This window comes from Coffea arabica, chromosome 2e (genome assembly GCF_036785885.1).
Source record: "Coffea arabica cultivar ET-39 chromosome 2e, Coffea Arabica ET-39 HiFi, whole genome shotgun sequence".
Classification (NCBI taxonomy): Eukaryota; Viridiplantae; Streptophyta; class Magnoliopsida; order Gentianales; family Rubiaceae; genus Coffea; species Coffea arabica.
Window position 1 is genome coordinate 53413524 of NC_092313.1, and position 16248 is coordinate 53429771.

The following is a 16248-nucleotide window of genomic DNA, read 5'->3' on the forward strand; positions in this document are numbered from 1 at the left end:
ATCAATAATAAAACATAAATGCAGAAATGCTAAATAAGATAAAACGAAATGCTATTTTTCTTTCTTTCTTCTTTTTCCTCTTGTTTTTTCCGAATTAATAGATGAAATGGTAAAATAAAGTAAAAAAAAACAATAATTTACTTAATTATCAAGTGAAAATGAATAAACTGAAAATAATAAGCGGCAAAACTGCTATTTTCTATTTTCACTTTCATTTTTTATTTTCCACTTTCATCGTTTGTTCTTTGCTTCTTTTTTCTTTTCCTTTTTTCTTCAAGAAAGCAATGAATAAAACAAAAACGTTTGAAACATATTCTTTCTTTTCCTGAATTTTTCTTTTCCTAGAAACTCTATGTTAAACTTAAAACTTAAAAAAACTAAAAACTAAAAACTAAAAAATGAATAAAACTAATATAAAAATAAAATAGCAAATGAAATAGATAAAAATAAAAGGACAAAATAAATAAAACTAAAATAAAATAAAAACTAAAAATGCCAAACAAACAACAATGAACTAAAATGCAAACAATCCAAAACAAAAATCATGAACAGGATGCAACATACAAATTATTTAAAATTTGGTGTCTACAATCACGATGTGAAAGAGTTATATTGGTGGGACGGTTTGAAAAAGGACGTAGCGGGGTTCGTACAGAAATGTTTGATCTGCCAACAAGTAAAAGCTGAGCATCAGAAGCCCTCTGGTCTATTGCAACCACTAGAAATTCCCGAATGGAAATGGGAACATATAACCATGGATTTTGTAACGGGGTTGCCTCGAAGTCAAAAGGGATTTGATGCAATTTGGGTGATAGTCGACCGACTTACCAAGTCCGCACATTTTCTACCTGTAAGCATGAGCTTTTCTTTGGAGAAATTGGCCAAGTTGTACACAGAAGAGATCATGAGATTGCATGGTATCCCTATAAGTATTGTGTCTGATCGAGATCCAAGGTTTGTCTCGCGTTTCTGGCAAAAATTTCAAGAGTCATTGGGGACCAAGTTGAAATTTAGTACTGCGTACCATCCCCAAACCGATGGGCAGTCGGAAAGGACAATTCAAACTTTGGAGGATCTGCTGAGGTCGTGTATATTGGATTTTGGGGGAAAATGGAGTCAGTATATGACCTTAGTAGAATTTGCGTATAATAATAGCTATCATGCCTCGATTCAAATGGCACCTTATGAAGCGTTGTACGGGAGAAGGTGTCGATCTCCGATTCATTGGGATGAAGTGGGAGAGAAGAAAATTGTGGATCCAACAACTATACCTTGGATAGAAGAAGCCCATGAGAAAGTGAAGCTAATTTGAGAAAGGCTTCAAGTTGCCCAGAGTAGACAAAAGAGCTACGCCGACACAAGGAGAAAAGATTTGGAATTTGAAGTAGGAGACAAAGTTTTCCTAAGAGTTAAACCCTTGAAGGGCTGAGTAGTATCCAAGAAGGGTAAGAAACTAAAGTCAAGGTATATCGGACCTTTTGAGATCTTGAAACGAATCGGAAAAGTAGCATATCAGTTGAAGTTGCCTGCAAGCATGGCCAAGGTTCACGACATCTTTCATGTCTCCATGCTTAGGAAATATTACCCCGACCCAAGCCATGTGTTGCAATTGGAAGGAATTGAAGTGAATGAGTCATTAACGTATGAAGAAGGGCCAGTCCAGATTTTGGAAAGAGAAGTGAAGGAACTGAGAAATAAGAAAGTTCCTTTGGTGAAGATTTTATGGAGAAATCACGGACTAGAGGAAGCAACTTGGGAATTAGAAGAAGAAATGCAGAAAAAGTATCCCAATTTATTTCTCTAGAAAGTGTGAATTTTGAGGACAAAATTCATTGTAAGGAGGGGAGGATGTGAGAACCTCGAAATATAAATATATACCTCAGTGCATATTTCATTTGCATTTCTTATTCTTTAATAAATTCTAGCATTATTTTTTTATTATTTATTTGTTTTTAAATAAGTGCGAAAAAAAATAATTTTTATGTGAAAAATAATATAATTGTGCTAAACTATTAAATTAATTGGTTTTGTTATACTAAATTAATAAATCTTGAGTTAAATTAATTTTATTCGTTAAAAATAAATTATTTAAATTCCGATAGCTAGTTTAATCGTTAATAATGTAAAGGGTTATGAGGAACCTTAGTATTAAGATGCAATCGATAAATTTTAGACAAAATCGATACAAGTATACTAAGTATACTTAGGACGTGAAAATTCCCAATGATTAAATTTTCGCAAGGTTAGTATATAATTAGGCGTTTAAATCACAATTGGGATAATTTTTGGAATTAAGTTAGAATTGAGAACTTGAGTAGAAATTAGGAGGAGATGTGAAAAGACCGAAATACCCTCCACTATTTCGGAAAATTACCATGCAACCACACCAACACCCTCTCGGCCAACCTTATAACATAGTCATTTCCATTCGGCCGAACACACTTCACTTTCACATCTCCAACACTCAACCTCTCTTCACTGCGAATCACCTCTCTCAAACACTCCACTTTATCTCAGCCTCGCACCACCACTCCACCTTACCTCGTGAGTATCGACCGTGAGAAGAGAGCTGCCTGCTGTATCCGAGAGTAAGAAAAAGAAAACCCCGAGCTGTAGTTTTTCTGTTCTGTCCGGGAGCTAGAGGGAAGAAAGGAGAGAAACACTGCGTGAGTTCCTTCTGCATTTTCTTAACCTCAACCAGCTGCTGATCGTCACCATCTTCATCAGTTCCAACCGCAACTCCACAACTGCAACCATCGAGTGCGTAAGCTGTCCGAGAGAGGAGGAAACTTGACAGCTTTTGTGCCACGCGTATAAGCTTCAGTTCGAGGTAAATCTTGGACTTAGACTGACTAACTACAAGTAGGTGAAGATGTTAAGGAGCTTGCATGTAATGTTTAAGCGCTCGGATGAGTAATTGAGGAAAGGAAAATTCTGATGTGCGCGGAAAGTGGGTTTGCCGAGACTTTAAGGGGATAATGCTGAGATTAATTCGTTTATCTCTTCACAATCTGAGCATGCAATTGTAATTAACTAAGTAAAAAAATAATAATAAGATGATTAAGACATGCATATATTGTTTGTGCGTTCGGATGATGAGATTGATAGCTTAAGAAATCTAATTCGGAAGGAAATAGAAATTGCCGAGAGTTGATTAGGAAATGCAGACTTAATCTTGCTTAATTAAAGTAATCTGAGCTTGTAATTTCGATTAACCAACTAAACACTAGGTGATTAAGTCTTGCATGAGGATAGTTAGCTAGGTTAGGCAAGAAAAATAAAAATAAAATGAAACCAGCTTACATGCATGTTCATCCGAGGCCAGCTGGACAAATTTCTGGATTTTTGGGATGTTTGTAGTTGTTATTCGAATCTGATTTTGAACTAGAAATGTTAATTAGCTAGCTAAGTGTTTGCATGTCGAACTTGAGTACTTAAAACACTGATGTAGCCAAGGAAAAGTTGGACTGATGATCAATTAAGCTGCTGGAAAATTTGCTAGTAGCCGAGAGACTTGAGTTGGAAATTTTAACTTGTTTCTGGAATTTTTCCTTGGAAGAAAATGGTTTAGAAATGCATGAAAAATGTGTATTTAAGCCGTGTAAGTGGTTTAGCTATGAAACATTTGATATGTTGGAAGATTGGACCAAAAATGTTGAAGTATAGATGCCGGAAAATTTCCAGTTTGGCTATTTGAGTAATTTTTACAAACATTAAAGTTTTGATGAAATTAACTGCTGGAATTACTTGTTATTATTTATACTTGGTTGACAAAACCCTTGCGGTTTAGTCGATGGAACTGCTTGGAAGCCTTGCATTTATTTTGTTCAATTGTGATCTGATATGAGCCTGTTGGATACCAAGAGCTAATGATTGACGAAGCCTTGGTCATTTGTTTAAATTTTGATCAGAAATGAATCTGTTGAAACCTAGGGCTAATGATTGACGAAGCCCTAGTGAGATTTCTATTTGAAATGTGAGTTTGCTATATTGACAAATCTGAAATATTATGTGCTTGTGAATCGGAATCGTAAGAAATCCGTTTTGGTCCTGTGAACTTGAGAAAGTTTTAAGCAGGCTATTTAAATATATCTTCGCCCTAGTATCGAACGATAAAACTTGGTATTGTACGTTAACGTTAGAAAGTCTTGTGTAGAAATTTTCTAAACTTTGCCGACTCGATATTTCTTCCTTTAGCTTAAACTAACCTTATTACTTCTAGAAAACGACTTCACTAGTTTCTTAAACCCTAAGTCTTGTTTTACCTCCTTTTCTTTCCTTAAAATTTGTCCCTGGCTAGATGTCTAGAGGAAAATTGACAAAATACGAGATTTTAATAATTTTAACTAAAAAGCGTAGAAAACCTGCTCGGCAAGAAAACTTACTTTAAATAAAAAATAAAAAGTACTAGTGGCACTTTGAGAAAGAAAAGTATTATAAAGAAAGCCATATGAAACAATTTACTACTTTTACTAAGTTTAATCCTAAGTGGATTGTCGAATTATTTCGAGAAAATATACTAGTAATATACCAGATAACCTTTTATATTTATATACCTAGAATTTGAATAGAAAACTTATAGTTCTTAAAACTTGGTTTTCTAGGATTTAGCGAGGACGCGGATTTCGATTCCCAACTTGACATCTGAGCTTCACTCTTGGTGAGTGTCCCTGCTTGTTTTACGACTATTTGGTTACAGTGCTTTCTTGACTCGATATATGATAATTGCAAAGTGGTTTTTGATCCATCGAAGTGAGCAGTGTGTACTTTATCACACTAGCCGTTCGAGTGGTGACTTGTGTGAAATGTTTTCGTGAATATCTCAAGTGTTGTGACGTCGTTGGGTAAATCCCTTGACTAGTTTGTGACGTCGTTGGGTAAATCTCTCGACTAGTCTGTGACGTCGTTGGGTGAATCCCTCGACTAGTTTATAAAAGGGTGTACTCGAGTATTACCACTATCATTTTTTTTTGGTGTGCGGGCCCAGGACAGGGGTATGAATGGAGGTAGGAACTGGTGTGAAGTGGCGTTCTACATGGACCGTAGGTAGTGAAAGTTGACGGAGGGTCAACTACGGAAAATTTTGATCAAGTTCGTGGAGAATGGCTCCTGAGAGCCCCTGTATCCTACCTTGTGCTGTTATACGCTTTCCTAATCGTTTACTTTAGTTGAAATCAATATTTGCTACTTGCCTTATGTAATTGCATGTTTTGGGGCACCACTGAGCTTTAGCTCACCCCACGTTATTTTGTTTTCCTTGACAGGTTCTGGCATATGAGAAAGGCCTGAAATCTACTTTACTTGTTATTAATGTATTTCGGATTAAACAATGTAGTTTTGTTCGGGTTGCCACTTGAAGCTGGAAAAGTGTAAACCCTAGATTGGTTATGTGGCTTGTGTAAATTTGTTACTTAGCTTGTAAGAATGTATTTGGCTTGTATGAATTTGTTAAATGGGATTGTTTGACTTTATTCCGTGGTTTGTAACGCGTAAGGTATTTAAGAATCGACGAGTCGCTATCTTAAAGTGCTGTTATCTCTGAAGTTAATGTGGTCTTAGTTATTGGTCTATTTTGGAGAATCAATACTGTAATAATTTAGGCTATACTTCGGAAGGATTTGGGCTAGATCTCTTGCGTGAGTCCTGGCGAGAGTTAGGCAGACGGCCCGCCAACCCTCTGGTTCGCCTTAGGGGGAAGTGGGGTCGCCACAAGGACCGTGCTTTAGAACGGTTCCAAAAATTTGCACCTCCAAAGTTTATAGGTGGGGCCGACCCTGACTTAGCGGAGGGTTGGCTAGACCATATGTTAGATATATTTGCCGCACTTAGGTACTCGGAGGAGCGGCAGATATCTTTTGCCGTTTTTCAGTTTGAAGGGACCACAACTAAGCCGTCGAGTATAGGGAAAAATCGATCCAAAGGACCAGGTAGAGTCTATGCAATGGGTCAACGAGAGGTGTTAGACCCTTCGGCGGGCATCGAAGGTACGCCCTTCCTTATTGGCGCACCGCAATTGTTTAATAGACCCTGAGGACACGTACTTTTGTAAACCCTGCATTTATGGTTCACGAACAAAGGTATCAATTTCGAGGACGAAATCATTCTAAGTGAGGGAGGTTGTGAGACCCCGGTCAGTTCTTAAGTTTGATATTAGGGTTATATTCATTATTTGTGCGGTAACATTTGGTTTTGGGACTACTTCGAAAACCCTAAGTTGGGGTTAGGATTGAAACCCTAGTTTTTTTTGTATTAATTATAAGTTCGAGTGGTGATTAAGTTAGTTATGCTAGTGTGTGTTTTAGTGCGGGTAAGTATAGGATTTGATCCATTTTATATAGGTTAAGTGAGTTTAAAAGTTAGAAAACCCTAAACTAGAAAAGTTTCTAGTGTTATGATTTGTTAGAATTTTAAGTTGGGTTTAAAACCCTTAATACTACTCATGACAAAAGGTTGTTGTTTAATTGCTTTTACGTGGGATTAAGTATGATTAAGTATAGGTAATTAATATAGGAGGGTGATTAGTGAAGTAATTAAGTGTGGTTAAGTGTTTTAGATTAGAATAAGTTATAACCTATGGAGTTAATTGAAAGATTATCAAATGTTTAAGGGCAAGAGTTGATCAAATGCAAAGTTGAAGGTGTAAGGGCTTGAGAGCAAAAATGAAGCTTTTGTGTGATTGGTGGAAATAGAAATATCTTTCAAGGCTTTGACCATCTTGTATATATCATAGGATTTCCATAAAAAAAAAACAAAACAAATAAGAAAGAAAAGAGAGAGAGAGGGTCGGCCACCTTGAGGAAAAAAAACTAAGGGAAGTTGGCAAAATTCAACCAAATTTCTGCTATAGATCTTCATCTTGAAGCATAAAGAATCCATCTTGGAGTTGGGTTGAGTTCATTAGCCATCATACAACCTTCATCTTGAGGTAAGAAAGCTTTTATACAAAGTTAAAAGTGGTTGATGATACTTGAAATGGGGGAAATGATGATAATAGTTGTTAGTTGTGATTGATTATGGTTTCACTTGTGTTTATCACTTGTTTTTATGGAGTAATTTGGTTAAATTTGGGCCTTGATGATTCGGCCATAGGAGCCCTAATTAGGGTTTCATGCTAAACAAGTTAATTAGCTCTAATGTTGTGCTATGAAGATTGTAGTGGTTGTGTTTGATGATTGGTTTTATTGGTTTGGTGAGTGAATGGTAAAAACTGATTTGGATGATGAAACCCTAGGTTTCCTTAAGTTAGTTCAGCTTGGTTAATGTTTAGTGAGTTAGGGTTTGGTTAGTAGATGGTTAGAATAAGTTCAATGGAGCAAAAAGTTAGTTTAAGGATCATGGTTAGTTTTTGGGTAATTTGGTAGTGTCTTAGAGGGAAGTTTCGGACCTTTGATAGGTCATTTAGAAGCTGGTACATACGTGTTTCTTTGGTATGAAAGTAGTTAGAAAACTTGCAAGAGAACCATGAAAAGGAACCATGCGTTTGCGTTGCGCGGAACCGTTCAAAACCCCAAACAGGGTAGCCCAGAATCTGAACTTAAGATCCATTTTTCTTGATACTACGTATTGATTCAGAAGTTTCTCAAAACATGAAAGTTGTAGCTTCTTAAGTTCTTGTTGTTCCTGCAAAATTTCAGCCTAATCCGATCAGCAGATCCTGAGTTATGACTAGAACACTTATAGTCATGCAAAACTGTGGTTTTGGTGACGTTTCTGGATTCAGCCTCTGACCGTGTTTTTTCCGTTTTGATAACGTACGAACTGGGTGTTGTGGGTGTTGACCTCTTCATATGAAATGTAGATCTTGGTCTCAGCTTCGAAACGGTTAAAGTTTATCCAAATCCGAGTCCCGTAGCTTCAGTTATGACCAAAACAAGATCGATTGTCAGAACTGCCTGCGCATTGGACAGTTCTGACAAGAATGTTTGGACCCGTTTTCCTCCATGCTCTGTATTGATTCAGCTTTTGGTCTAAACATGAAAGTTATAGCCTTATGTCTTAGCTTTCTAACACCTCTGGAATTTCTTGATTCCAATTTCTGAGCCGTGAGTTACGGTCCTTCAAACAGGGCCTGTTTGGTAACCCGAAATGAAATAGCTGGAACTATTTTGTGCATTTTTTACCAATACCTATTGAGATCTGGGTTGAGATATCTAAATAAAAGTTGTATCCCTTCCTCATAACTTCGAAACGGAGTCTCACCCACCTTGATCCGATATTCCTAGCCTAACTTTTGATCAAAACGGCTTGAGATGGCGGATTTGGCCGTTCCGCGCGCGCGCGTGTGTCCAACTTGCCGTTTCCGTACTTGCACGTGCCGATTTTGCCGTTTTGCTTGTTTTGGGCATGTTACTAGCCGTTTGTGATATAACGTGATGCAATCTTTTATTTCAGACCGTGGTGAGCTAGGCGGAGCCGGTGGGGCCTACTACTAGCTAAAACGCACGAAGTGATTTCCACTCTTGTACTATTTTTGTGTTTTGGGTAAGTATTCGGGCCATTTTGTATATAACTTGCTTATGTGTTTAAGGTGAATGAAAGGGTACCTAGGCGAGGGTGTACTTCATCGCACTCGGCCTAAACCCCAATTTACGTGCATATTTATACAGGACATGTCTAAATGAATTATTTTGGGTTTGAACCCCTTGAGCTTGGAGCTCGGGGTGACTTTCGTGAGTTCGTGAAATATGTTGAAGTTGTGGGCCCGATCTCAAGACCTAGATGGACTATTCGAGCCGGCCGGGGCTTGGTCGAAGCCAGTCCAACCTAGTCTGAGGTCACCAAGTTCGTAGGTTCAAGTTATGAATCAAGTTTGTGACCCGAGCTTGTGATTCAAGCTCAAGTTTGTGATTTCGTTCGCTCGAGCAAGTTTGTGAGGTGACTGGCCAGTGAGGGTGATAAGGTGTTAGGTGGGTGTACAAGTGGAGTTCTACGGACCTTATTCGTGGTCGACGGAGTGTCGACAGGAGGTCACGCATGGCAAACGACTTGGCTTTGAAGCCAACCTGTATCCTCCCTTTGTATTGTTACTTTTGCACTTGACTTGGCATTTTGTGAAATAGTTGTTTATTTTAATATGAAATTTACGTGTTTACCCCCGTGTACTTACTAAGCATATAGCTTACCCCGTTTCCTTTGTTTTCCTTAGCAGGGGGCGACGCGGGGAAACTTTTGGACACTGCCACTAGTATAGTTAGGGTTAGTTGTAATAGTTGGTCGGTTAAGATGTTCCTTTTTGTTTTGGTGGTTTGTATAAGGACCTACCTTAGGGTCCACCTTCTGCTGATTGTTATTATAATGTAATATGGTGGTCTGAATAGATACTTTTGAAGATGTAAATAGAACTCTTTTGGTTTAATATAGTTTTATTAGCTTTGTGTTTCGAGTCCTGGCGCGAGCTAGGCAGGCGTCCCGCCGATACCCTAGGGTTCGCCCTTGAGAGAAGCGGGGGCGTCACATTACACATGAGTTTTCTATTGCTAGAGTACCTCAGTAAAATAGAGTGGTTGAGAGGAAAAATAGAACTCTTCAAGAAGCTGCTAAAACCATGCTTAGTGAATGCAATTTATCAAAGTACTTTTTGGCTGAATCTATAAACACTACATGCTATACCATGAACAGAGTTCTCTTAAGACCAATCTTGAACAAGACTTCATATGAGCTGTTGTTTGATAAAAAACTTGTAGTTGGTTATTTTATAGTTTTTGGTTGCAAATACTTCATTCTGAACATCAAGGAGCATCTTGGCAAGTTTGATAAAAAATCTGATGAGGGGATTTTCTTGGGATATTGTGAAAATAAGAGAGGCTTTAGAGTTTATAATCGTAGAACTTTGGTTATAGAAGAAGCTATACATATCACTTTTGATGAATCTAATGGTGACACTTCTATGAGTTGTGGTGAAGATGATGATGCAGGTGTTCGAGAAGAATTAAAAAAGCTAACAATCAGCAATCAAGGCACAGCTCCATCAGAAAATGATTCAGAGGAAGATCAAAATCAAGACAGTCCTGCTAGAGAAGACAATAACAGTGACAATGCGATTCCTAATGATCTTCCAAGAGCCTGGAAATTTGTCCAAAATCATCCTAAGGAACTTATCATTGGGGATCCATCTGAAAAGGTCAGAACATGTTCCTCCTCTAGACAATTAATAGATAACTTTGCATTGGTCTCACATTTTGAGCCCAAAAATGTTGTTGATGCATTGAATGATGAGAGCTGGATTTTGGCCATGGAAGAGGAGTTAAATCAATTTGAAAGAAATAAGGTTTGGACATTAGTTGCTATACCACAAGATCATCCTATTATTGGCACTAAATGGGTTTTTAGAAACAAAATGAATGACAAAGGTGAGATAGTTAGAAACAAGGCCACATTGGTAGCTAAGGGTTACACTCAAGAAGAAGGAATAGATTTTGATGAATCATTTGCACCCGTAGCTAGGCTAGAATCTATTAGAATGTTTTTAGCCTTTGCATGTTTGAAAAATTTTAAATTATTTCAAATGGATGTTAAAAGTGTTTTCCTAAATGGTTTTATAGATCAAGAAGTTTATGTTGATCAGCCTCCTGGTTTTGAAAATGAGAATTATCCAAACCATGTTTTTAAACTCTCAAAAGCTTTATATGGATTAAAACAAACTCCAAGAGCATGGTATGAACGCTTGAGTGATTTTTTGATTGAAAATGGGTTCAAAAGAGGCATAGTAGATACTACTCTTTTCACTAAACAAAGTTCACGTGATCTTCTAATTGTTCAAATATATGTGGATGATATTATTTTTGGTGCTACTAATGAGAAATTGTGCAAGGAATTTTCCAAAATTATGCAAAAAGAGTTTGAAATGAGCATAATGGGAGAATTAAATTTCTTCCTTGGACTCCAAGTGGTTCAAACCAGAGAAGGAACGTTTATCAATCAAACAAAATACACCAAAGAGCTGCTCAAAAGATTTGGAATGGAGGACTCAAAGCAGGTTAGAACACCTATGTGCACATCTACCAAGCTCGACAAAGATGAAGAAGGTACAAAGTTGATGAAAAGAAGTATAGAGTTCTGATTGATTTTGGTTCTGATATGGATATTGCTGTTATGATGACAAAAAGGGGGAGAAACATGGATGGAATCAGGATATGAATCTGATCTATATGTGTGGGGGAGTCGAGAATCTGATCTATATGTGAGGGGGAGTCAAGTAAATTTTTCTATGGGGTATGGAAAATTTTCTGACGGGGAGTCACTGAAGGGATATGGATATCATTCTGAGGGGGAGTTGTAAATACTCCAAGGCCTCTCTAAGAAAAGGGAAACTATACCAAAATTCCCTCACTTCATCCATTGTTTTGTCATCATCAAAAAGGGGGAGATTGTTTATCTTTGTTCGTACCTTTTGATGATTACAAACCAATTGGATAAAACTAATGTTTTCCAAGTTTTTTTTGGTCAGAAAATGGAGCAAAACAGGTTCAAAGGCCAAGCATCTGCTAAAACATCTGTCGGACGCACAAATACATCCTATCGGCCGTCCGATAACTGTTGAGTATCTTCGGACGCGCAAAGAACCTATCCTCGGACGTCCGAAGCTGATAAGTCAGCACTTCTAAGATCTCTAACCTCGATCGAACGCACAATACCTGAGCACCGGGCGTCCGACAATCGTTGCAACACTTCGGACGACAAGCATTAGAAGCACCGGACGTCTGAAAGAATTAATGAAGGATTCCAAGTTTTACATCATATGGTCGGACGCATATTCTGATGCTGCCGGACGTCCTAAAGATTTCAAGAAAATTTCTTGAACTCACTACCTGCGTTCGGATGCGTAAAACTAGCCTATCGGATGTCCGACACTACTAACGGCTAGTTGACTCTTCAGCTGCCTTGTGTCCATTAGTGGCATTAATTGAAGATGTTTTTGGTCTATTATAAATAGGATAAAAGTCAACCACCAAAAGCAAGGATACACATTAAGTCTACATCAGATCTTGAGTGATTCAAGCATAAGAATACTCCAAAAAGAAGATTTGTACTCTTAGTTATGTGATCTTCATTTAACTTTTCAAGTGTGATTCAATTTCTTCAATAGTGTAGCTTTGTGAGGGTTATTCGAGTGATTGTAAAACTTCCTTGCTTGATCAAGTGTATCTTGAGGCAAGGAGGAAGTGATCCTTCCCGTGTACACAAGAGATTGGTTGTATGTTGAATCAACTTGAAGGAGCTTACAATATAAAGGGATATTCAAACTCTAGTCGAGTTTGAGATTTGGTTTGCTATTCCATCTTCTTATTCACTGTTTTGCAACATTAACTGTTTATCTCTTCTGCTCTAAATTACTTCCGCTTTATCATAAATTGTTCCTTGGTCTGGTACTTTAGAAAAAGAGGGCTAGTTCAGAAAAAAAGTGATTTATATTTTGGCTAGCTTTTAAACCACCTAATTCACCCCCCTCTTAGGTTGTCTTTGATCCTTACAGAACGAGTGCGATAAAGTACACGCTCATCTCGACAATTCCCAATCACTTAATGAACAAGAAACAATTCAAGTATTTAGCAACAATTCATGCACTTGACACTCACCAATTCAAAAGTAAGTGAGCAAATAAGGTCTTTAGTTGTCCGCTCCGAGATTCTCTTTGAAACCCTCTTGAGCACCTGTAGAAATAGTGACCAACCATCACTCACGTATACTCTAGACCTCTTAACATTCAAGGAAGAAAATGCACTTGCTTAAAATTTAAGACAACGCCATAAGAGAGTTTTTCTCATTAAAAATCGAGATTTAAAATAAGGATTTAAAGTCACAAGGGAACTCGTATCATTCATGAAATCGAGTTTAAAATGAACCATCAATCTCAAAACGAAGTGGGGAGTTCATAAAAGTTCATTTCCTAAGAAATCAGAAATTTCCGGCTTTACGTGACAAAACTTGGAAAATCAGATCTTGTGTTTGGTAAGTCCAAAAATTGGAAAATTCACACCATTGAAAACTAGATTCAAAATACTAAAACTTTCCAGAAGACACTTTTCCCAAATTCCAACTTGAAATCATTCAAATCTCAGCTCAAAATTACTGTTTCATGAAATCAGGTCAGAACCAGTTCTTGTTTTTTAGCAATGTTTGGAAATTCGGAAAAATTCACAGGAATTGAATTAGCCTCTGAAATTTACAACACAGCAAGAGTTCTAGGTAAAGTTGTAAACACAACAAGCAGAACTAAATTTGGATTTTTGAACAGCAAGACACAACAGTTTGAAGATGGCTGGATTTCACAACCTGTTCAACAATTTTCCAGTTACCAGCCTTGACACAGTTTTGAAATCAGACCATATCTAACTCTATACAAGTCCAATTTAAGAATGGTCTATGGAGTTAGAAACTAGATTCAAAATGCTTCAAATCATCAGAAGACATCATTCTCAAACTCCTTTCACAAGTGAGATGAAATTGAGACACAAGATACAGTTTCCAGTTTCTCTCGGGTAAACAGATAAAACAAGTCAGTCCACTTTGCCGATTCATTACGGCTCACTCAAAACGAACTAGCAGGGGAATTGTATACCCGTTTGAAAGACCTTGGTGTCTAGTTTCAAATGCCACAAACGGCACTCGATTTTGACTTTTGTACAAAGATTTATGCTCAGACAAAGTACTCCTGGTCGGCTGCCCTGACAGCAAATTTCCAGATTTCTACCTTTCACAAAACCCAAGTTTTATGCAACCAATTGAAATGATTTTTGAAAGATAATTTCTACACACATCATACCACATATAAAAAGCATTTTAGCAGCCATATAATCAACAAAAACTGAAAATTCAAGTAAGACAATAGAGCAGCAAATTTCGGCCAACTCTCTCAAGGGTTTCTTCCAACTTCCTCTCCTCTTCCCAAGCCAAAATCATGTCACTCACTACACAAACAACAACAATCAAGTAAAAAGCCTCAAGTCCGCTAACTATAGGCCACCTCAAGACCACTAGCTTAGAATATAAAGTAAGAAATAAAAGTTCCTCAAGTCTTCTAGCCTAGATTCTTGATTAGGGTTTCAAACCCATGAAATTCAACCTCTACTCTTGGTAAAATTTGAAAGATTAAAGAAGGATGAAGTGGTTACCTTTCAAGCTCCTAAACCCTAGTTTTAAGCAAGACTTTCCACCAATACTTCACCAAGAAACACCACAAGCTTGCACCTTTCTTCTAGCTAGAGCAAAATTCCAAGAGATTTGTGGGTTGGATGATAAAGAACAAGCAAGATTGAAGCTAAAAGGTGAAGCTTTCTTCTCCTCCTTTGTCCTACTTGGTTCAGCCGAGAGTGAGAGAGAGTGAGGGAGTGAAATGTGGTAATTTTTTGTGGTGGAAAAGTGAAGGCAAACTAACCATAAGTTTGTATAAAAAGTCAACTCTCAGTAGTAGCGAAATAGTGCCTTGCACTACCACTTTCTCTCTTGATTGCTACACTTAAACACTAATCCTCCAAGGTAATTCCTCTAATACTGTAATTATTCATACTTACTAGTCTAATACTAAATCATCAAACCTCCAACTAGTCACGCCGGTGCGACTTTCAAGAAACTTTCGACACGCACGCGATAAAAGCTAATTTAAGAAAATTCATGCAAAAATAGTATAATTAAATAACACTAGGGCAAATAATTATAAAATAGACTAAATTAAGAATAAAAACATGAGTCCTCACAGTTGAAGCTTTTCCTTCCTCCTTTTGAGCTCCAAATTTCGGCCAAGATAGAGAGAGAGAGTGAGGGAGTTGAAGTTTTTGATTTGTGGTGAAAAGGTAAGAAGAAAGGTAGCTTTTTGTTAGGTGAGAAAGTCAACTTTGATTAGTGGGGTCATATTGACATATACTACCAATTCCTTATTGTTTGCTACACTTAAATACTAATCCTCCAAGGTAGTTCCTCTAGCACTACAATTACCCATTTTTACTAGTCTAAAATTAATTCTCCAAATCTCCGATTAGCCGTACCGGCGCGACTTTTTTTGAAAAATTTTGACGCGTAAGCAATAAAAGCACCATTTAAGAAAAATTCATGCATAACTAATAAAATTAAATAACACAACTAACACTCACAAACACAAGTCCCAGTTCATTTCACCAGTTCACCGCTTAAACACGCTATTTCACCCTTTTTGCAAAAATAAAGCATACGCATCATGCGAAACACTTTTAAAGAAATTTTCATGCTTAAGTTGATAAAAGTAAATGGTATGCTATTGTAGATGATTTAAAGTGATAAAAATGGATAATTTAAATAAATGATTAAATATTCAAATAAATAGATAATTAAATAAAATGTTTAAAAATTGCAAGTCCATACATCCTTTCCTCCTTAAGAGAATTTCGTTCTCGAAATTCATATCTTGGCTTACAAATAACTCTAGGTACGTCTTTCGGGTTTCCTCTTCATTTATCTCAACAATAAAGGCTCTTCAGATCCTAGTACATCTTATTACCTCCAGGGTGCACCGTATATTTAGAAGGGTGAGTTTCTTCTGACCCAAAATTCACACCTGTTGAACTTAGCAAAAGTTAATGCTCTCCCAAGGTTTGCAAAACTATCCTCAAGTGTCATTCTTGATTCTCTCGAGATTTAGACTACACCAATATATCATCTATGAACACCGCCACAATCTAATCCAAATAGAGCTTAAAACTCAGTGCATCAATTTTATGAAAACCGCCGGTGCATTAGTCAACCCAAAAGACATGACTACAAACTCAAAATTGGCCACGTCTTGAAGCAAAAGCAATCTTAGGTATAACTCCTCCTAAGATCTTTAACTAATAATAGTCTTACCTCAGATCCAACTTAGAAAACACATTGGCTCCTTATAATTGGTCAAACGATTCATCTATGTGAGGCAAAAGGGTATTTATTCTTAATGGTCACCTCATTCACGTCTCGAAAGTCCATGCATAACTTTAAACTTCCATCTTTTCTTAACAAAGAGTACAGGCGCCCTCCACAGGATTCACTCTCTCTAATGAATCCTTTTTCAAGTAAGCGTACGTTGCTCTCTTAATGGATCTTTCACCACTGGTACGTTTTCCAACTTCATCTTATCCCCGGGTGTATTTATAAGAAAAGCTGAATATTTTCATGCTTCCGTATGTATAGATTTTCTAGCTCGGATTCCTGATACAAGAACAGACGATGCCAGCTTACTTCTCACAGCTAGCTAGCCAATCCATCCCTAATATCACATCATACCCCTTATTCGTTAGGTCCACT

The 16248-nt window shown here is 37.3% G+C and overlaps 1 protein-coding gene across 1 annotated transcript in view; it reads left to right on the forward strand.

The window, feature by feature from the left end:
- Positions 1 to 11278, forward strand: part of LOC113729149 (uncharacterized) — a 29076-nt gene extending 17798 nt beyond the window's left edge. The window contains exons 4-5 of the mRNA XM_072077708.1: positions 9903 to 10349; positions 11106 to 11278. Coding sequence (XP_071933809.1) covers positions 9903 to 10349; positions 11106 to 11278 — 620 coding nt within the window. The remainder of the gene's footprint in view (positions 1 to 9902; positions 10350 to 11105) is intronic.
- Positions 11279 to 16248: the final 4970 nt, after the last annotated feature.